The 23306-nt window shown below is 33.0% G+C and overlaps 1 protein-coding gene across 2 annotated transcripts; it reads left to right on the forward strand.

Annotated features, from left to right (window-relative positions):
- The first annotated feature begins 7513 nt into the window (after positions 1–7513).
- Positions 7514–20567, forward strand: LOC117125506 (tetratricopeptide repeat protein 25-like). Of its 2 annotated transcripts, none has more exons than XM_033272013.1 (10): positions 7514–7700; positions 9372–9503; positions 10908–11061; positions 11484–11545; positions 13150–13333; positions 15778–15990; positions 16446–16653; positions 17449–17732; positions 19137–19454; positions 20100–20567. In XM_033272013.1, exons 1-10 carry the CDS (start codon positions 7578–7580, stop codon positions 20243–20245), a joined length of 1824 nt encoding a protein of 607 aa, XP_033127904.1. In that variant the 5' UTR covers positions 7514–7577; the 3' UTR covers positions 20246–20567. The 2 variants fall into 2 exon arrangements, with proteins under 2 accessions (XP_033127904.1, XP_033127903.1); XM_033272012.1 differs by lacking the exon at positions 7514–7700 and adding an exon at positions 8585–9136.
- The last annotated feature ends 2739 nt before the right edge of the window (positions 20568–23306 follow it).

Here is a 23306-nt window from a genome sequence, read left to right on the forward strand (position 1 = left end):
TATATATATACAGAGAACAGTATACTACAGCCACCACTGGATTCATCTTGCAAATCTGATTTATGGGTTTGAGAATAGAGTTGTTTTTGGTATTAAAAATAATCCTGACACTTTAGGCCAAATTACAAATTCCCATATCGTATCTTCCAAGAAACCTAAGTTCATGTAAGGACAAGTATTTGAATAAATTGTTTAAAGTTTAAACAAGAACAATTCTGAATTTGCTTATCAGGCGCAATAAAAAAAATTATTAGTTTTATCATCCTCGTGCGCATGTCTTCTATGGTACTGAAAAAAAAATTTTTTTTCTTTTTTTGGAAAAAAATTATTTTTTCATTTTTTTATATTAAATAGTAGATATTGTTTGTATTATCTCAATCATGTTTTACTTTGAATATCAATGTACAAGCAAACAACCCCAGGGTGATATAGAGTATGGCTTTAGCAAGAAAAAAAAAAAGCTTCCCTCATCACCTTTTCAGCCTACTGTAGATAGGTTGATAAACTAATCATATTTTCATAGGGCCTTATTATTAGTCGCATATTATGTTGAATGTTAAATCTCAGATGACTAGTCTAAAAAAAAGATCGTGATGGCAACTTTATTCTGTTGGCAGTGTACTTAATCTGACCAACTTGTCTCAATTATTGACCCCTATGATAAGAAAAACCCTAAATGGGACCCTTGAATTGTACTGTACAATAATAACAACAGTTAACGAGAATTTTAATTAGCATGCAATGCACATAACATTATTCAAAAATCCCTACTATACAGTACCTTCAATACTACAATAATTATGCCAATCATGCAATTAACAATTTAGTAAAAATACTCAAAACATAGAAGTACAAGACATGAATGTACCATTCACATCAAAATGACTTGCAATATACTGTACTTTTATTTTTCTTTAATAAAAAAATACATAGCCCTATAGGCAAAAAAGAATACAAGTCTCTGTACCAAAAATGTGTGGACATAACATTGTAACAATTTTTTCCCCTAGTACAGTATACAGTACCTTCAACACTGCAATAATTATGCCAATCATGCAATAACAATTTAGTAAAAAAACTCAAAACATAAAAAGTACAAGACATTAATGCACCATTCACATCAAAATGACTTGCAATATACTTTTATTTCTCAAAAAAGAATACAAGTATCTGTACCAAAAATGTGTGGGCATAATATTGTAAAAAATTGTTTTTCCGTTGGTGCAGGAATAATTAAGCAAGTTTATACATTTTCAGTAGATATAATTATATAACCACTTTTTATGAAAAAAAGGACTTTGTTGCAAATTTGTGGCCAATGGCCAAATTGAAAGTTACAATTACACGAGTACAGAGTTTAAAATATAACATTAAAAAGAAATAATAATGATAATATTATTTTAGGGAGTGCTTTTTTGCCCTACCTGACATATTTTCATACCGAATACTCAGTACGTTCCCAAATACTTGTGAAAAAAATTTGCAAGTAATTCGGGTGGGAAACGAACCCACCAACTCCAAATAACTAGCCTGGCACCATAACCACTAGACTACAAGCATGCGCTTAGTAACTAGTGTTGAATCCAATCCCCAAGTAGTAGCGGGTACTGCAAATGCTATTTCGATTTGAGTTTGCATCAGGAAAATATCATGAGTGATGTTATTGACATCAAAATAAAAATATTAATTATTACTATTATTATAAATAAGAATAATATTAATACACCTGAACCTGTAACCTGACGCTATAAAGGGTGAGCTCTATACCTCGAGACCGCAAACACTATTTAATAACTGTAAGCTACATATCATATTTTATTTTTCTACGTGCTGCCCTCAAGTAAGCTTTGTTGCATTATTTAAAATATTCTATTTTGAATAAATGTCACAGCACTTACCGGTAATCAAAAGTGCATAGATATTGCCCACCATGCCTTGATTTTACATATTATTGGGACACTATTAAACAACCGATTTTTCACACATTTAAGTCAGATACAGTAGGTTTATGAACAACACATTAACACTCCAATATTTGTTTAATAACCACCGCTCTCCAAAACGCATTGAATAAGTGCAGCACTGAAGCGTCCAAAGTGGTCATTTACGGTAGTCAAGTTCGCTGCACTCTGAAATGGTCAACCACCTATGTTCAAAATGAAATATGGCTAAAAGGTCACAACAATATATTAGAAAGCTCTGTTAACAAAAAGGGATTAATTCAATGGATCCGGAGAGGAGAATGGTGTGAAGGCTCCATGTGGAACAGGACAGACAAATGCTATGATAATGAGTATGATTCATCTATGTCAAAAACACTACAATATTGAAGGACCTCCTGGTATTTTTAATGTAAAATTGTAAAGCTGAAGAACCCAGCATGGATATTTTTATCAGCAATTTTGTTATATACAGAAATAACAAATAGCAATACAGTTAAAAATATGTGATAAGATTGAAAGCAGTACTGTACATACTTTTAAATATTTATTTATTTACCAAATAATCAAGAGGATGACTATCAAAGCTGATTTTAAAAGGCTGTTCTTAAGAGTTCAAAGCAGGTAAAAAAAAAAAAAACATAGAAACAAAACCAGTACAGTACTACAGTACTTAACTACAAAAATCTTTTTATTTTAACCTTAACTACAGTAGACTGTGGCCATGCCTTAAAGTTTGTTTTTAAACTTACTACTTTGGTCTCTATCCATGGATTTTGCCTCCACGCAATGTCATAAAATCTGTCACTGTGTTAATATTAGTGGCTCAAATTTGTTCTACTTTTGTCTTATAAACGCTCACAAATGTTTGGGAAGTGAACTAAACAATCCCCACCCTCATACTGTATATACCATTGTTGAGTTATTCGCATATATAGTACTATCAATGCATAGAGGGTGCTATAGTACAGCTTGGCAATACCAACTTTAACATATAAAATTACTATATTTTACATAATAAATAACAAATGTGCCAACCTAACAATTCTTAACGTTGCAGTTAAGCTTTTAAAACATTTTTTTTGTAGAACCATAAACATGTTTTCATAACCCAATTTCTGACAATATAACATTTAACAATGCTACAATGTTGTGATTACATTTTTTTACAACCTAAACACAACATTTCGCAAATGTTATAACATATTGTGTTTGCTGGGTAGAAGGGTCAATGTTTAAATACGAATAAGTCATAAAAGGTTTTGCTTTTGAACGAGGTCAACCAATTTGGAAAAAAAAAAAACATGAAAATCAACTTACATATATCATTATTAAATATTAATAATAATAATAATAATAAGGTAAGAACTTATATAGCGCCATTTAAAAAACCGAAGTAATTATCAGTGGCGCTTCATGTTATTGTTGGAATAAGTGCGTTTTGAGTGATTTTTTGAATAAAGCAATTGATATTGATTTTTTAATGTGAAGTGGTAGTGATATTATCACCACTATGGTGATGGTACTCTATATGTTCAGTAGTTTTACAAAGCAGGGTAGTACAAAAAGTCCTTACGCCAAGTACAACATAACTATATATTATAGTTCTCATGAAAAGTAAATAGGCTGATAAATGAATGTACTTTTCACCCCCTGTTGGTAGACTAAAGCAATCAGAATGCTAGATCAAGTTGATAACAAGACAGAAAATGCCTGACCTGTGATTCTGAAGGGTCAAATTACTAGCCAAGCATTACCGAATAAAAAATGAAACGATAGTTTTGTCAAGAACCAAAAACAAATTTTATTTTACATGGCACTAACTGAGTGCTATACTGTGCTAAATAATCAATTTTTGATAAAACCTTGAGCTCCAGGATGTGTTTTTATAAGGTAATAATAATAGCATACAGTACTGTAAGCTGTAAAAATCCTATTTACGATCATCTCTTGGTCTATAGTCTTTAACATATAATGCTCATTCCTTCCCAGTTACCTTGAAAATGTAAGCGTACAAATCCTTTGTAAATTATTAAACAACAAACATATGGTACTGCATGAATACTTCAGCAGGATGTGGTCCAAAAGAATGTATGAATAGGTTCTACCGTACCTACCTTGTGTTATCATTATTCACCCACAAGTATCATCCTCTGTATTATTATACAAATTATTCTTCAAAAATTTGAGCACAACCGGTGGTATTGGAAACAGACAAGGCAAACATAGCAAATGTACAAAGCTAAAAACATATTAAGTGAATATACAGATGCCTGAATTATTTTGTAAAACCGATTTTCTAAATATTAGAAGTCAGAGCTGTTAAACTCTATGAACTTAATGTCAATCACCTTCACTTAATCCTCTTCCCTTTGTTTAAATTCCTTTCACTGTTAGCTTTGAAAGTACAGTGTAATATTTATGATGTTTAGCCATAGACACAATCATCTGAGTGTGAAAAGAGGAGGGAATTGTTTATTCAAGATTACTGACCAGTTCATTTCTGCCATGTTCGTGGATTTGTACATGTATGTGTTGTGATTGATATTTGAAAGGATATGTCAAGACATACTAAAACACAGTGCCATATGCATATTGTTATTGTTATTATTATTGTTATAGTTTTGCTACAGTCATTGTTAATTTTGTTGGTTGTTGTTGCATGATATTATCTATAAAAGATTTGAAATTTATTCCAAATTAGTTTTCCAATATATTAAGCAGCAAAATATGATTTTTTTTTTATGAAACTGTTCAAAATAATTTAATCTATACACTAGACTACATTAGGATATAAATTAAGAACCCACAACAAATGAGTGGGCGGAAACCTAGGCACTATACTCTCCATTGGTGGTACCATTGACTGAGAGTAAAAAGACATGGATTAATACATTATTCCTTTTTTGCTAAATATGCATTAAAACGGTCTATTGATAGATTTTTACTTACTTACTTTTGTTTACTTTTGTTGTTGGGCTTGAAGCACTTTTGCAAGGGAATGAGCCTACCAGTTAGTCTGAAATTTCTGAACTGTTTTTTAAACTGCAGAATAGAATCCTGCATATTTTCAATTAGTTAGGCTTAAGTATATCTTTTCCATTACAAACTTAAAATTTACATCATATTAATCCTCTACATTTGAAACTGAAAATGACTGAAATAACTGTCTGTATCACTAATTAAATACACCAAATCATCATATTTTATCGTCCTTGTTGAAAATTACCTCGAGCAGAATTATCCAACATGTTTATGCCAATTTACGCAAATGTGTCAAACTGCACATACTGTAGGACCTAACGCTCTCACAATGTGAAGCTATACAGCTTTCTGTACCTTTTAGCTTTATAATCATAATCTATACTGTTGTAAAATTAAGCAAAAGCAGAGAAATATCATGTCAAAAAAATAAACCAAGGAATTAGAAGAAAACAACAAGTTACTGTCCACTAAGACTATATGATGAAAAATGACAAAGATATTCTATGACAGAGTGTCTTCCGTTATATATATAGTATACCATACTTACCCAATTATAATAATTAATCATGTACAGTAAAAAGGAAAATGTACATGATTAATTATAATAATTAATCATGTACATTTTCCTTTTTACTACCTAGTGGCATTACTACACATGGGCTTAGCCATAGTAGACTTCTGGGGGCCTATTCACTAATAAACCTTGCTTCATACATTCGGGTTTTTTTGAAATTTAACCTTACAAACAATGAAAAAATAAAATATTAATACAATAACATAGGTAGATAATGGAAGATAAAAGGGTCCGTCTATCCATATAAATACCTAATGATTTTATAATAATTCAATTCTGGAGTATTTATACATATCTTAGATTCCAACTCACGGTTTGTCGTTATCCCAAAAATAGGCCAAAACAGAACACCGTAACCACCATACAGCGTCTCATATTAATAAGGACCTATTCCTAATGTTATGTGCAAGGCAATTAATGAGAGTACCATCAATATAAATTTAAGAACATGTTATACGTAATAAAGTATAAACAAAAGAGGGAAATACAGCATCATAAAATACCAGACCACAGTAACCTAGGTCCTAAGTAACCTTGCCTGCTAAGTCTACATAACAGTGATCTCTGAGACAACAGGCTACGTCTGGCCTATGAATGCGATGAGCTAGCCAACGCATGCGGAAGACCAGTCAGGGAAAAAAGTCAACCCTACGATTTTGAGCATGAACTTAATACAAAACTTATCTTACGTGATTAGACGCCTGAAAATACTGCGGATTCAGGATACAAACTGGTCTTTATGCGTCCATATAAATCGGAAACCTTGACGATACCTCCATCACAATCTATAATCCGTTATTTTCATTCTGTCCACCTTTCCTATCGTCCGCATAATAATGTCACATAGTATTCTGCTAGAGCTAATGCCGACTAGCGACCAAGTTAGCGATCACTGTCTGACCTATCTCGACTTTGTGGTCAAGGTCATGGAACTAGTGGATGAAACTAAATTCTGACACTCCAGTATGGCATCGGCTATTTGTTATCATAAACATTAACGTTACAATTCTTATCGCGCCACAGAATAATAACTAAACAGGTCATTAACGGTTAGCCGTTATAAAAGATGACACTGTAATGTGTATACAAACTCAGCAATGAAGGTGTTACAAAAAAAATTCCACTTTATAGTAGGCCATGTTATCGGGCCCACTATGATTAAGATGTGTATAAGAGACAGATATATGCATTACCAAGAATGTAAATCAGATATCAAGGAGGAGAATGCGATGAGTACTAACAAGAAAAATATGACAATACAGGATAATCATATAGACCGGCACTTAAACTCTAATTACAGAAAAGAAAGTACATCAGCTTCTTGTGAAAATTTGTGCCATGTTTTATAATTTATATTTGATTATAATTGAGATGAGCATGAATTGCAGGGTTTCGGACTGTTGTATCATCAGTCATGTTAAAACCATGCATAATTTGCAACGCTTCCACGCGCGTATTTGTCCTCTGTCAGGAAAGTAATAAAGGTTATAAGATATTACTCTTAATTGTACCTAATTACTGTATGATTCTTCTTTATCATTTTCCTTTGATTTCGGTATTTTGTATCTACCTACTAATTCTTAATAATGTTATAGTCACTTGTCCCATGATACTGCAAGCCTATTTCATTCCATTTTCATTAGGTAAAACTCTGCATTTATTATAGCCTATATACGTCTAGATTTGAGTTGTAAGGTGTAAATGTTTGATAAACGGACGGTAGTATAGAGCGCCTCTAAAAAATTAAGTGCGCCACCTGACTTGGCTAATATTTGTTTACCTGTGATTTACCTCTAAATCCAGCCGTTAATATTGTACTTTTTGACAAAAACATTAATAAAATGTATATATATTTATATTTCGGAAAAAATGAAATTTATTTGTACAATGGTGTGTAACTATCGTATTCATATTTGTATATCACATCTCATATAATTTGATCGATATCAGAATATCGTCGTATTTGAAATTGACTTTCGTCATAGCAACCATGGTTGCTATGATAATTAATACAAAAAGGTCATTGAATTCCGACGGGGAAGCTTGCAGATTGTAGTGAAAAATAAATATTCCCGAAAATGCCTTATGAAGAAGAGGGATCAGAAAATATTCAAAAGGGATCTTTCGCCATATTTGTGGCGGAAGGTGATGTTCTTTTTAAGCAAGGAGAGTACAAAAAGGCACTAGAAAGTTACAGCGAGGTTAGTTATTTTGTTTGATGGTTAGGCTTACCGCTGGCTGTGTCCTGCTCGGGCAATATATTTGTCTACTGCCTAGGCCTTATTCTAGAACTAGGCCTAGTAGGCTAGGGTAGCTTTGTACTTTATTATATTACTGTATTTGATGTGAAATTTGTTTCACCAAGGAATTATTGCTATTTTATTTATTAGATGGGCCGTAACTGTTTGTGTGTGACATTATTTATATTTCTTATTAACATATTGTTATTTTATGTAGCATTTTGCAGTAACATCATACTCATATTTACAAAGTAATAAATAAATATAGGTTAGGCCCTAGACCAGGTTAGGAGATGCTTAGGCCCAGCCCACAGTAATTCATTAACCATTTATTTACTAAATTTTAACATAAGGCTGTAGTTATCAATTAATTTTTGATATTTTTAAAACTGATTTCACACAAACATTCTTACTTTCCAGTTTCACTTTTTTAGTCTGTGTCAGTGAATTGTTTTGATTTTTATTCTCACAGGGAGCTTATTGATTGGCCAAGCTTGGGTTACTTTTTATAAATTACCATACAACAAGGTCTTACTCTCTTTCATTGGAATGCTCCACCTTATGAAGAATTGTTTTTTCTTCTAAGCTTTCTTCATTGAAACTTTAGAGTTTTGAACAAACATTTACAGTAGTTTAATCCAATAATTTCCAGATGTGTACATTTGATATTTCAGTTGTGAGCAATGCTAACAAACAATACAACCAGTAATTTCAATTTTTTGAATGATACCTACTAAGATTTGGAAGAGTCCTATTATGCCCTTAAAGAATTTACATTTTAATCACCTCATTTGTTTTGACATGACTCTACTAATGACAAAAAAATTAAAAACAAGTTGATGTAATAGTACCTGTAGTAGCTTATGTTTGTGTGTTATGAACATATATGTTCTATTGATATTTTCTATGTTAACTATAGTTTAAATTATAGTTTACAAAGAAAATTTGTTGGCAGTGAGGGGATGAATAGGGTGCAATCAATAGGTGTCTATTTATTGATCGTTAGAGCCTCTGGTAATAGAACAAATGGTAGAACGCTCTATTGATCTTTGCAACAGGTTAATCACAAATCTTTGTGTAGTATCCATGGAGACACCAAGCAAGACCCAGCACTCACATTTGCAGGGTCAGTGGTCATATTAAGTTGTTGCAGTTAAAACCTGTTGAAGAACTATTAAAGCTTAAACCTGGAATATATATATAAAAGCAGGAATTTACTTTTTACTTTGCTTATGTTTGGAGAGGACTAAAAGTGTTAAAAGATAGACATGGAAGATTACGTTGATCCAGAAGTAGAGAAAGCAGAGTTGTTAAAACTCTTACAGTCATACATAGGTGAAGCAGAAGACCACATGCGAAAGAAAGAATATAAAAGAGCTGTAGGGGGCTACAATTTGGTAATCAATTTTTCAAATTTAGATCATTTTTATCCCTGATAGTTTAAATATTTTATGTACAGTACAGTTGGCTTTTTAAAAATATTGTTCTAGGTGGTTTCCAGCCTTGCATGATAGTGGTTGACTGGGTACAATAAAATGTTACTAAATTTCAATAAACAAAAATTAATAATGTTAATTTATTTTATTATTTAAACATACCCCCATTGTGTTTCTAATATCTTACAATTACTAGGCTCTGGAGCTTGAACCGACAGACAAGAACTGTTTAGTGGCAAGATCCAAGTGTCACCTCCAGTTAGGCAATGCAGCAGCAGCCCTCAGAGATGCCGAAGCCTCTCTTAATGAAGATAAAGATTACCATAAGGTAAGATATAGCATTCTTTTAATACCATTCTTTTCATTACATTATTTAAAATATTTTCATGTATTTACTCCCTATCTCACATTGCCATTCAGCACTTCATGAAATTTACCCCTTTCCCTAGATGGCCACAAGCCCCCTCTTCTCAGTCACCCTAATTTCTGTTGAATGTATAACATGTATCACATGCTAGTGGTAATGATAATTTAGTACAAATTCCCTGCTACATTGAGTCCGTACGAATGCACATCCATGTATGTAAGATTAGCATGCCTACCGTGTAATATCCATACATGTATGAAAAACAAACATTTCAAAGGACTATAAAGTTAACACTCTTGAGATTTTTTACATGGAATTGGGCATAACAGGGAGGAGCTCATCTTTTAACAAGGTTTTAATTCATTCATGTGGCAAAAAACGTATCTCAATGGAATGTTTTGGGAAGGTTGTAACAGTTATTGCATGTCTTGTGTTCTTCCACACTATGGAACAATCTTCCGGCAGAACTAAGGAGCACAACTTCCATTGTCATGTTTAAGAACAAACTTAAAACTTATTTATTCCGCAAAGCTTTTCATCATCTTATTACTGAAGTGAATTCTACTTAACCATTAATGATTTATTGCAGACATAATTATATCGGTGACATTTGCAGTAATAAACTGACCTGTGAAACTTGTAGATAATTGTAATTTTATATTTATTTTTGAATTGAATTTTGGTACATTTTGAGATATTTTTATTGGTATTCGAATAATAATTGATATTGGATTAAATATTAAATTTTATGTAATTGTAAATTGTAATTTATTGGTTACCACAATTTGTAATTAATTTTAATGATTTTAATATTGTAATTGTTTTCATTATCTTTCCTTTTAATTGATTATCATTCAATATTGTAGATATTGGATTTAAACTTTTAATTGATCTGTATTGTAATAATTCTTAATTATATATTATAGCTTGTTAGGTAATTAACAATATTTAATTTTTAACTGAATTTTCCAATTTTAATTATTTTAGCAATGTAATTAATTATAAGTATATTTTTGTAGTTTCTCTATATAATAATTTGTAATCTGATTGTATAATGCTGCCTGTTTTTATTGTATTTTATCAATTTTTATGTAAAGCGTATTGAACAGTATTCTGAAAATGCGCTATATAAATTCATATTATTATTATTATTATTGTCTGATTTGGGAATAAGGGTTTATTATAGCATATCAATTGTATCGCACAAGCATTTAAGTCATTTGCTTAGATAGAAATGAAATATATTTTTTTTAAATACTTTATTTTAAAGGTGGTTTTTTATAAACCAGTTATTTAAATATAATAGACTGATTAATCAATTATCAATCAATTAATCAAGAGTGTACAATTAATTAATTTCACTAGGGTTTGTATCAGAAAGCAGAGGCGCTCTACCAGACCGGCGACTTTGAAATGGCCCTTGTTTTCTACCATCGTGGTAATAAGTTACGTCCAGAGCTACAAGAGTTTCGACTTGGGATTCAGAAGGCACAAGAAGCTATAGACAACTCAGTTGGTAGTAAGTTCAACATGTGCATAATTCTGTTATGAAAAAGATGACGTTTAAGTATAAAAACAATTTCCAGTTTAGTTTGAATCAAAATGAACATTTTTACATCTTTTTATCTAGTGTATATCTTGTAGATGCAGTACAATACTGAACTGCTAATTGTTTATTTTGGACTGTATAGTTGCACTTTAAACTGTTCCAATCTTCTCATTTTAAATGGTTAAATTTGTACCCAAGATGAATGAATGAATGAATGAACAAACCAATGTTCCAAGTCATGTCTAAATTCTTCAATGGCCTTACTTTGGATTTGTTAGCAGAATATACCGTAAGAGATAATAGGTCCGTTGATGTATCTGTGGTATTCCTTTAAACAATACAAAATTACAGAAAAATTATAGTATATAAAATTATATGTCTCTAACCCTCAGGTCCCTCAAAGGTGAAATTGGAAAACAAGGGTGATTTATCATTCTTCAGTAAACAAGATGAGGTAAAGCTAAATATATTATAAAATTTAAGAGGATTTTTATTTTACTTCAATTTCAGCACATAAATATTACACAGTGAAACATATAAATCAAAACAAAAAGAATTTGCATATGCCAAGGACACAAACTCAATCATTTATTGTATGAAAAGTAAGCAAGCAGGCACATGGAATACCATATATTCTTGCTTATAAGACGACCCCCAAGTTTCAGAAGATATATGAAACATATGAAACCCCTCCCCCCCCCCTCTCCGCATTCAGCCTTTAAATCACCATATAAGTCCAAGGTTTAAGCTTGTTTAAGTTCATGTATTTCATTGTATCACCATTTAAAAAGCATTAATTAAAACTTAAAAACTGACAAATTAAACAACAACCATCTTGTATGGCATTCATTTCTGGCTCGGAAAGCGTACATTGTGATCATACTAACATTTAGCTTCATTTCAGTAGTAAATTCACGTATTACAGATGATCTGCCCATAAGACGAACATGATTTTGAGATTAAAAAAATGTGTATGTTGCGCTTATAAGATGTCTCCATGTTTTTTAATCGTAATTTGCTATTTTAAGCCTCGTCTTATACACGAGAATATATACGGCATGTGAAACAATATTACTCTATAAATAATAAATGAATAAAAAAAATATAAAAACTTTATACTGATCTAAAGGAGAAATGTGTCAGATATATTAATATTCTTGTAGTGTTTGTATTTTGAAGATTACAAAAACGTCTCTCCTCAAGTTGCGTTCATTAGGGAGTAAAATCAGCCAATTCAAAACAGATTTTAATGTTTTCTAAATTGAAATTCAGTTTCTGGAATTAAGAGAATGGGATACTTTGTTGAAGTAGAGTTAAAATTAACTCTGTTTTTTACCCAGGGTATGATATTGAATGTGTATTCCCCGAGTGTGTGAGTAAGAAGTCATGAAAGATGAAATTACACTTACGTGATTATCATCTTTATTGAGCTGCTGAAAATAAAATTGTTCATGGCTTATTGGAAAGTTAAAGATTGACTGTCAACTCATATACTGTAAAACCTCGAATAGAAGCCCAATGGGCTTAAACTTGAGAAGAAGCCCATCTCGAATTGAAGCCCCCCCCCCCCGCTTTAGTTTGCAAAAGCAGTATCGAAAAAGAAGCACATCTCGAAGGGCTTCTTTTCAAGATAGCATGGGCTTCTTTCCAAGATAGTACAGTACATACACTGTACATGAATTTCAAAGAAACAAAATAAATTAAAAACATGCTTTGATTATACAGTAGTTTAGGTGATTTAATGCTGGTTAATACACTCCATGATACAGATTGATGTTACAGTGGCCCTGTTTATTATTTCCAATACAGCATTCATTTTCATTATACAGCAAAAAATGTTATTAACTTCCAATAAAAACACATAAAAACCAAGATATATATAGCACATTTTATTTTTGTAGTAAAACATTGCAATGTGTTTTTTTTTTTTATTTGACTTATAAAATCTTATTGTGATGTGGTTCTTTTATTTTTTATTTAAATTTTGAGGTTTTTTTTAAATATATTTGGGCAGTGGTGTGTCTTTTAATTTTTTATATTATTTTGTACGGCTTTTAGATGAAAACAAAGAAACAACATCGAATGGGCTACACCAAACCAGGTACCAAACAGATGGACAACAAACAGAATCGTCGACCTGCCCGAGCGGAACCAACTGAAAAGGAGAAGGAAATTACAAGACAGCTGTTGGGTGATCTCTACAAGGACAGACTTTACCTGGATAAATTACTCAAAGATGGAGGTTAGTTGTTATTATACAATACAAAAAAACTACACAGTTCATTAACATTTCTTTATGATAAGAGCATTATTACTTAGTAATTATTTTTTAAACTATTATTTTGATAATAGTTGTTATTGTATTAAAATGTTCCAAAGTGAAAATTTATTTGTAAGTTGAAAATTGCATGGGTCCCAATTTGGAAGAAGTTGTTATTATACAATACAAAATACTAACTACACAGTTCATGAACATTTCTTTATGATAAGGGCATTATTACCTAGTAATCCTTTTTGAAACTATTATTTTGAAAATAGTTATTATTATTAACATTTTGACTGCCAGGCCATTTTAGTGATAGCAATGCTCTCTGCCAGACATTTTAGCCTATATGACCAAGTTTCCAGTTCACATTGAGAACACATGTATATACAAATATGGAATGTTTTTTACACCAAAATAAAGAGTAATTCATGAGCTTTCAAATGATATCATACGTTTTATTCATACAATAAATTATTGCAACACAATTTTGAATAGTAAACACATAACTTATTGCAATTTCACTCTTTTTTCAGGCAATAAAGCTGAGAAAACAGCATTTTTAGTTTCACAACTCCTAAACACTAAAAACCAACAACTAAACACAATAATCAAACTTTTTATTCCCTTTAGTGTATTAGTTATTTATACATATATGAATCTAACATAATAAAATTATACATCCCACGCATGGATAAGGTCCACTGAGCCCCTGGGGTAGGGTTGGCTAGCCCCCTTCCCCCACTCTCAAAACAACTAAAAGTGTGAATATTTCCTATTTTCATTGCTTTGTTAGATATCCACATATTGATAAAAATGAAATATAAAAACACTGGTGTAATTGCACACGACTTTGTACACATACCCACCACTGAGCCCTGGGGTAGGGTTGGCTACCCCCACCCTCACCCTCCTCCAAAAAACTTTAAAAAAGTATGAATATTGCATATTTTCATTGCTTTGTTATTAGATATCCACATATTGATAAAAATGAAATATAAAAACACTGGTGTAATTGCACACAACCTTGTACACATACCCACCACTGAGCCCCTGGGGTAGGGTTGGCTACTTCCCCCTCCCCAAACAACTAAAAAGTGTGAATATTGCATATTTTCATTGCTAGGCCTAGGCCTACATAGACGCGTCATTCACACGCTACTATTTAGGTCTAGGCCTGCCGACTTCATTCACTAAATGCAGTCTGTACTTTTATATATATTTCTGTAAATCTGTACTCAGTATATTACATAAAATATTGCATTACTTTAGACATATGCAAGGCCTGGGCTAAGAATGGGCTAAATTACCGAAGAAGGCTAGGCCTAGCTAACATAACGCATCGGCCACCAAGCCTGACTGTTGTGCACACGTTGTTGTTGAAGGACAGCCTCAACAAATATCAATCAAAACTCTTGTTTTATCTCATTTATTGATAAATGTACAAGAAAATAAAAACACAGTAAGACATGTACATACATCGTTGCATACTAAAAAATCCTTTTCGGAGTCCAAATCCGCGAAGATTTCTGAAATGACCTTCTGAAAACAGAGTGCGATCCATTTTCTTTGTTGTGTTTCGTATCCAGGAGATAGGCTTACTCAGGCTCTTTGGCGTAAACAAACACGTCACGCGCTAAGCATGTTAGGGGGTGGTGGGGTTTCAAAATTGAAAAAATATATGGCCCAAAACGAATTAATTGCAGAAATTTCTACCACAGGTCCACAACTTCCTTATATATCGGATTGTATAATAATACTCAAAAGACGGAGATTTCCATCTTTGGCAGTCAAGCGTTGTGTAACAAAAGACAGAGATCTCCATGTTAAGTGTTAAAATGTCCCAGAGTGAAAATTTTATTTGTAAGTTGAAAATTGCATGGGTCCCACGTTGGAAAAAGTCATTTTTTCCAGTAGGTCTGTTTAAACAGGCTTTCTTAGCACATATAATTTTGTTTCGCTACTTATAGTGACACCAATTAACACTGACTTCTGTGAGATAAATAATAAAGGGTTTAAAATACAGTAGTAAAAACATGCAGATTTAATGAATTTGCGAGAGTTGGGTTATTTTCCAGGAGATTCTTGTCCTGTGTGCGTGAGTGCAGGAAACTCTTGTGAATTGCTGGAGACTTGGAACTACTGAAATTTAGGTGTGGACGTCAAATACATCAAATTAGATCAGATACCTTTGGTGGGCTGTGAAGTGCTGTTTCAACCCTTTAAGTTTGCCACAACCCCTGGATTTGAGATGGTATTAGACCTCAAAAGCTTATGCCAAGTTGTATAGAGTTGTGACAGCCTAGTCCAATTATCACCATTGATTCTAACATCAGGCCTTAAAATAGAGGTTCTTAGTATCGCTCAGTCTTTTACAGTAGTGTATATACTACAAGGTTTTGCTTGATTTTCTTTCATGTTAGATTTGACCCGACCTAGCACAGAAAGTGGTAATCAGATTTACGATTTGGTGGTGCAAGGCTTGCAGTATCTGGACACAAGGACGGAATTTTGGCGTCAACAGAAACCCATGTACGCCCGCAAGAGGGACAAGGCTGAAGGAAGGCGGAATAAGAACAAGTTACCAACAGATCCGGCAAAATTCATCCTCAAAAACCTGGAAGAAATTGACAACTGTAAGCTGTAGCTTACTAAATAATAAATTGTTAAATTAAAAAAAACACTTAAAATAATAATAGCGCCAATATTAGGAAGCTTTCGATTGCATGACGCAGTAGGACCTAGAACGTAATGACGTCAATATGAAGTCATCTGCGCATATGAGAATGTTCAGATTCCATGTCGAGTGGATTCTAGGATGCATTTTGGCCAAATCTATTTTGTGCAGAGAACGTAGGACAGTCACGCATGAGTGAATGCTTTATAGAATTGCATCATTGTGCAAATTGATAGCTCCCTATTATGAAATTCTTTACAGGGAGCTGGTATGTGCTCCTTAGGCTTGATACAATGAATATGTGAAGCACATACAGTCATAATTAGGAATATAGGCTTCTTCTATTCAATTAAGTGTAAATTCTGCTCAATATACAAACTAACTTATAAAAAATTTCCTCTGTAATTTTTCCAGCCTTGGCCAAGAACAAACCCAAAGATGCCCTGAGTCAGTCCAAACGTGTCCTGAGGACAGTTGAAGGCTGGAAGGAATCTGATGTACCAGATAAAGACGATTACCTCGCTAATTTACATAGCTGCATTGGTAATGCACAATTGGATCTTGGCAACATGGAATCTGCATTAAAACATCATAACATTGATTATGATTTATGCAAATCAAGGTGAGCATTACAAACCAATTAGATAAAAGTATGTAATTTATGTAAGTTTTTTTGGCCAATCAAAAATATTGCCTTACCTATTCTCAAAGACCTAGGTTGTGCATTTTTCGACTGACAGTGATAAAGCAACAACATCTATGCATCTAAGACTAAGCCATTTCCAAGTTTTGTCAAGGAAGATTATTCCAATAAGTAAAGTAATATTTAAAAAAGAAACAAAACAATTTGAATGCATACATGGGGCAAATGGCAGCCATACTTTGATGACCCACGATTTTAGGTGCACAAATTCAAATAGTTTTTAGTTATCTCTTTCTTCCGGACACTAGGTCCGCCTTTATTATTCTCTTTATTCCCCCAGCCTATTGAGCAAAGATTACAGTACTTTATAAAACAAACACAAAGTACTAGTACTATGATAGTTTTTTTTTTCTGGGTATCAAAGAGCATGCTCAGTTTCTCTGACCTTGTGGGAGCAATTACATTCTGCCTGTGTCCTTGAGCGAGGCACTTCACTTACAGTTGTCTCTTTTCATCCCGAAGTATAAGTGTGTACCTGGTAGGCTTGAACGCCAGCATGCTGATTACGAGCTGCAATATTATGGAATGCTCCCCCAGGGAGCTGAGTATGTGTTCCATAGGTGTTTGATGCGATAATAATAATAATCAACAATTACCTGGTTAATAATGTGAAACGCATAGGTGTATGATGCACTGTATGTTATTTGCATATTATTATTATTATTATTACCTTCACTAATACTAATTATTGTTTTTTGTTTTTTTTTAACACAGTGGTAGCGAGGATGGACGATCAAGAGCATTGGATAACCTAGGCAGAGTGCATGCTCGTATCGGTCAGTTCAAGGAAGCAGTCAAGTACTGGAAGGAGAAGTTACCGGTGGTGAAGTCTGCGTTAGAGGCAACATGGCTGTACCATGAGATCGGTCGCTGCCACTTGGAATTAGGAGAATTCTTGGAAGCGCATGACTTTGGCGAGAAGAGCTTGAAGGCAGCACAAGAAGCAGGAGATGATGTCTGGCAGCTAAATGCTAGTGTCCTTATTGCGCAATCTGAAGGTAAGCATTAAAATTGGGTGGTTCCAGTAAGCCCCGCCGCTTGGATATGGTTACTAAGTTCGTACAGCGTAGTTTGTGGGACAAGCAAGTATTCCTGGCCCAGTTCTGATTGGTCAATTGTTAAGTTTGATTGATACACTTGGACGGTCCGTTGGAGTGGAGCTGTGTAGCTTGATGGTTAAGATGGTTGCCTGCCAATCCCATAACCCTGGGTTAAAATCTTGTTAGGACACTAAGGTTTTTTCGTAAGACCAATAGAACTCCACTCTGTTAAAGAAGATTACAAACCATAATGGAAATGAGCCAGGCTCTAAGAAAAACAATTTTTTAATATGTTGTACAACTGATTTTTGTAAGAAACAAAAAGAATATTTGATGAACATAAAAACCACTCTTTTTTGTACTCCCCCCCCCCAAGTATTTTAAGTATTAAAAAATCTGTATCTCGTTAACCGTTCACAAGCTTTTTGTGTCTTAGAAAAATTAGTTGTACAACTTATTAACAATTTTTTTTTCTCCAGAATTTTTATTAGTTGCTTCTACGGCTCAACAACAGTTTTATTAATCTTCTGAGTTTTTGTCACTGATAGCTACAACATGCATCCCATTGGAAATAGTGTTACATATATGCTGATTGATTGATTGATTTTAAAACACAATTGAAATTCCTAATGGAAAACATATACCCAATTTTGCACAAATGATATCATATGATGGTAAAACAATCCCTATGTTCAGATAGAGATACTCCAGATTAAGGGACAATTCCCAGTTGTTGGAAATACATACGTGGGTCAAGGTAAAAACATATCCACTCATTGTAAAATGAAAAATAATTTGATGACTTTTTTTTGTATTTGTTTCACAAACCTACCAGCCATTGTTGATGATTTCGAATAAAACTTAAATATTATTTTGGCCTGTTTGTCCAGCAACTGCTGTGGAAAAATTAAAATATTCTGAAAAAAAAAAATTGTTACCCAAACCTCAATGAAGTCTCTCAATAATAAATGTATATTTCATCCTCACAAATAAAATAAAACAATTTATATAGCTAAATACTGAACTGTTTACATTCCAACATCACATTCTTTTAGGAATAGACCATATTTAGGATTTTATCAATAGGAACTCTATTAGCAAGGGCCCTTAGGCATCTATTACATTTTTTTTTATCTAACTTACATTTATTATTCCTTAATTTTTTTTTGTTACATGCTTTTGGTAAAACTATTTTACTAATTAAAAAAAAAAAGTTTATTTTTTTTTTGCCATCCTCTTGATCTTTCAAATTAAAAGTTTGCTAAACAAGGTATTAAAAAAAAAGCTTTGCCTTAGTGAAGGTGATGCAGTAAAAGCCTACAAATTATTTTCAGCTTTCTGCTTATGTTTTTATCTCTGTAGTAAAACTTGGTGATTTGCACGAAGCCATTGAGTCCTTTGAGCGGTCACTTGAAATGGCGAAGGTCCAGGGTGATTTCCCAGCACAACAGGCAATCTCCAAAGCACTGGAAGATCTCAATGAAAAGATAGTTAAAGGATTGAAAGGAGATGATGAGGAGGAGGAGGAGGAAGAAAATGAGGAAAAAAAGAATGATGATGAGAATAAAAGTGATGAGGAGAAAGAGGAAAAAGATGACAAAGAAAAGGGTGAAAAAAATAAAGATGATGAAAAGGAGGATGATGAAAGGAAGGAAGACAAACATGAAGACTCTTCATCAGGTGAGCAAAATAATTTAAATTGCATTGTTAAACATTATTATATAATTAAAGTAATAATAATTTCAACCACAGACCCTTTCAACTTCATATAGCTAGACACTTCTGTGCGCTTTACAGTTAACAAAGAAAAAAGATAGAGGAAGTAGGAAAAAAAAACAACAAAAAAACAAAGTTAAACGGTACAAAAACTCCCAAAGAAGAAGGTTTTCTTTTATAGCAGTATGTGACCTGCTCTAGCAAAATGCCTTCGTTTGTCGCATTTTCTAATTTTGAACATTTTCATGTTTTTGCATTTTAAAAAAGAAGATATATTGAAGAACATTTCTGTAAAATATCAATCACTAAATCTAACTGAAAAGTATATTAAAATTGTTTTTAAGATTACAAATCTTTATAATAAACTATTGATTTTTGGAATCTTTGGAAGCTGTTTTCTCATAATCTACATGGCTGATATTCAATGAAATATATATTCATAACTTTGCTAATACTCAACCAATTTCCATTAAAAAAAACACTGTTTTAAAGACTACTTACAGAATCTAAAAACACCAAAACTAAATTTTGAATTTTCCCTACAAACGGAGGTTTTTGCCAAAGCCGGTCACAGCATTGCTTATCAAATATCAAACTTTTATCTTTCAGATGAAAGCCACAAGTCAGATGACAGCAAAAAGTCAGATGACAGCAAAAAGTCTAATGACAGCAAAAAGTCAGATGACAGCAAAAAGTCAGATCACAGTAGGAAGTCTAATCGTTCTGGTGGTAAAAAGTCGTCTGATGAAACATAGTAAAAGTCAAATAATTAAAAGATGTAGTTTTATGTCAAAAATTAAATATAAATCTTAATACATTTGCTTAACCTTGACGACATTGCTGAGACTGAACCATTTTTGTTATTACAGGCTGTCAACTTGGATATCACCTCAACTGTTTATAGTTTAATCTTCATAATTATATTATTATTTTTTAATCTGAATAGTTAAATGTAAAATAAAATATCATTGCTCAGAATTTCTAACTTCTGTTATGTATTACGTAATGTCTGCCATTTGTTGTTTCTTTCACTGTAGATACCTTATTTATTTGAATAAACACCCTGCCTTGAATAAATGCTCCCCTTGAGTAAGTGCCATCCAGAGCCTCATTTTGAATAAACACCTTCCTCACTTTTCCTCGAATAAATGTCCCCCCCCCCTTCCCAAAAAAAAAAAAAGAAATTAATATTCTACTCTAATAGAATAACATTTTTTCTAACCTGACTGGAATCGATAAGTCTTCATGATCAAGCGATAACACATTTTATCGCTAATTATGTGTTGTAGTTCCACATTTACAGTGAAATTAAAGGCGTTTATTTGAGTATATACATATCCATTTTACACAAAAAAAAATAAACGCTTCCCTTTAATAGATGCTCCCTTCAACATTGAATGCCACAGGGCTTGTATTCAAATGCATACGGTATATATTTCCTGTGGTAAAATCAGAAAATCATTAAAAATTCCATCAAAGTGTTCAATTGTCCATTTTGAAGGAGCAACCATTTAAATCATTCACAGGTAAAAACAATCCAGTTTTTGCTGGTTTATATAATTTTTACTTAAAAAATATATATAGTAATAGATGGTATTATTTAATATTGTGAGCAGAATATCATCTCTTAATAATTTTAACTACAATACAAAATTGTATGCAATTAAAATATAGATTTTTTTAAAGCCAGGCTCTGTAGGAAAAAAATTCTAAGATGCAAAAAAGTGTTCAACAAAAAAACTTGGAAACATAGTGAGATATAGATTTTTGAGTATCTAAAAACTGGGGGGGGGGGAAGGGGAATAACCACCTTTCCCCCAGGTTTTTAAATATTAAAAAATCTGTACCTCATTAACTGTTCCCAAGTTTTTCGTAAAATATGCTTTTTGTGTCTTAAAAAAATCAGTTGTAAACATATCAAAAAATAGTTTTCCTCTGCAGCCTAGCTTTAACCAAGCATAGACATTACTGTATTTTAATTTTCTTACTGAGCAAAATGCTAGTCTATCAAATTAGAGCAATTACATTCGTAATAATTAAATAAGATGCGGCTCACATTATTTTACGCAAAAGAGAGAAAAGGGGAAAGTTGCAAAAGTTCAAAAGGGAAATTTCAGTCCACAATCACAGTTCATCGAGTAATTGCCTTTGCAAATACAATTATGGAATAAGTTTACTCATAAGGTGGTAGCAAGAAACAAAGGAAGAACACAGCTCAGAGCCCAGGGGGTGATTTCGTCTATGACGTTGTAAAAATCCAGTTACAACCAGATGGTATACTATTAAAATAAGTTTGGATATGAAATGGTTTTACTCTCTATTAAAATATGATTTATACCCAAGAGTAATACATATATTTGAAGTTGAAAATTTATTAGCATGTCATGATTAAATTTTTATGATGAAATGAAGTAGGTTTGCTTGGCATCCTCTCCAAATTGTGCATGTGCCGATGGGTACACATCCATAAATGGTCGTATAGGGGGCAGTTAAAACTGTTGACTGTTATCTGTGCGACCTTGGAAGGGGACACTGAATGTAATTAGATGGCTTGTGGGATATTTTGATTGTGAAGGGGATGCAGCACATTAGCAAGTACTGAAAACAACTGTTGTATGCCCATATATAGTCATGATGTGCCTATATATATTATGTTAGACTTATATAGCGCTTAACGCCAACAAGGCCTCTACGCGCTTCAAATTATTACCCCCGGTCATTGGACTAAACGCCTATGAAACCCAAACCAAGCTCCCTGTGGGGGAGTATTTCATAACGTTGCAGCAGCTACATCAGCGCATTTTGGCATTTAACCCAACCAGGTACCCATTTATACTTCTGGGTGGAGAGAAGCAATGCAGATAAAGTGCCTTGAAAAGGATTTAGAAATACCTGTGCAAGGGGGTTAAACATGACTATAAATTTATTAGCAGAAGTTACTGTGACTGCATAAGAAATAATAAATGACCGTGTACGTGTACAAAAGCGTTAATTAAAGTGACTGTGTCCCTGTGCAAGGGATATTAAAAGCCACTGATAGATAAGATGCTAAAAATTGTTAGGTGAATGATGCTAGAAGTTGCCATGTGACCCTGAATGTGATGTTAAAGAAAAAGGTAAAGGTTGGAGAATAATAATCTGGTCTGCGACTACCTAGCTGCATTAAACAGGCACTTATATTAGCTACATTTTCACATCATTCCACAATGACAGGGGCTGAAATAAACCATAGCACTGGGGTTACTCCTTACTCCTCCTAAAGATGCAATGGGTTCATTAAAGTGCACACGAGCCAGATGTGTTCACTGGACCTCCATTTAAGTTCTTATCTGAGAAGACTTGGTTCTACCAAGCAAACCGTGGGTAAGGGGCGGCTGAAACCAGCACTGATGTTAAGGCTGTAGTTAGTGGCTGAACTTGCTCTATAAGTGAAGAAAAAAGTGTGATTCAGGTTACTAAACAAGTGGTCAAATATCAGCTGAAGGATTTTAAAAGTGACCATTATAACTGTAAGGTATTTTATGAAGCAGTCTGAAATATGTGTAGTGAACTGTGAAGAACTTTTATGAAGTTAGCAGGCTGATAAGTATTGGGCAAGGGTGCTATGCTATGAAATGTCTTCAAAGGTAGGCCTACTAAAACTGAAAATCTGTGAAGGGGATACAAATGGCCAGGTAGGTGTATGTGGTACATGGCAATAGAAAAACTACATTACCCAATGACAGAAGTAGCACAAAAAAACCTTGTGTTAACATTTTCGTTTATTATAAATTATATCTGCACCTAAACTGTCACTCCAATATACTAATTTCAAAA

This window comes from Anneissia japonica, unplaced genomic scaffold (genome assembly GCF_011630105.1).
Source record: "Anneissia japonica isolate Jap-2015-1 unplaced genomic scaffold, ASM1163010v1 scaffold7731_len1735946_cov199, whole genome shotgun sequence".
Classification (NCBI taxonomy): domain Eukaryota; kingdom Metazoa; phylum Echinodermata; class Crinoidea; order Comatulida; family Comatulidae; genus Anneissia; species Anneissia japonica.

Coding starts and splice junctions, on each gene's coding strand:
- LOC117125506 (XM_033272012.1), top strand. CDS start 9,008: ATGGAAGATTACGTTGATCCAGAAGTAGAGAAAGCAGAGTTGTTAAAA. Junction 9,137..9,371: donor CTGTAGGGGGCTACAATTTG/GTAATCAATTTT, acceptor TACAATTACTAG/GCTCTGGAGCTTGAACCGAC. Junction 15,991..16,445: donor CCTGGAAGAAATTGACAACT/GTAAGCTGTAGC, acceptor TAATTTTTCCAG/CCTTGGCCAAGAACAAACCC.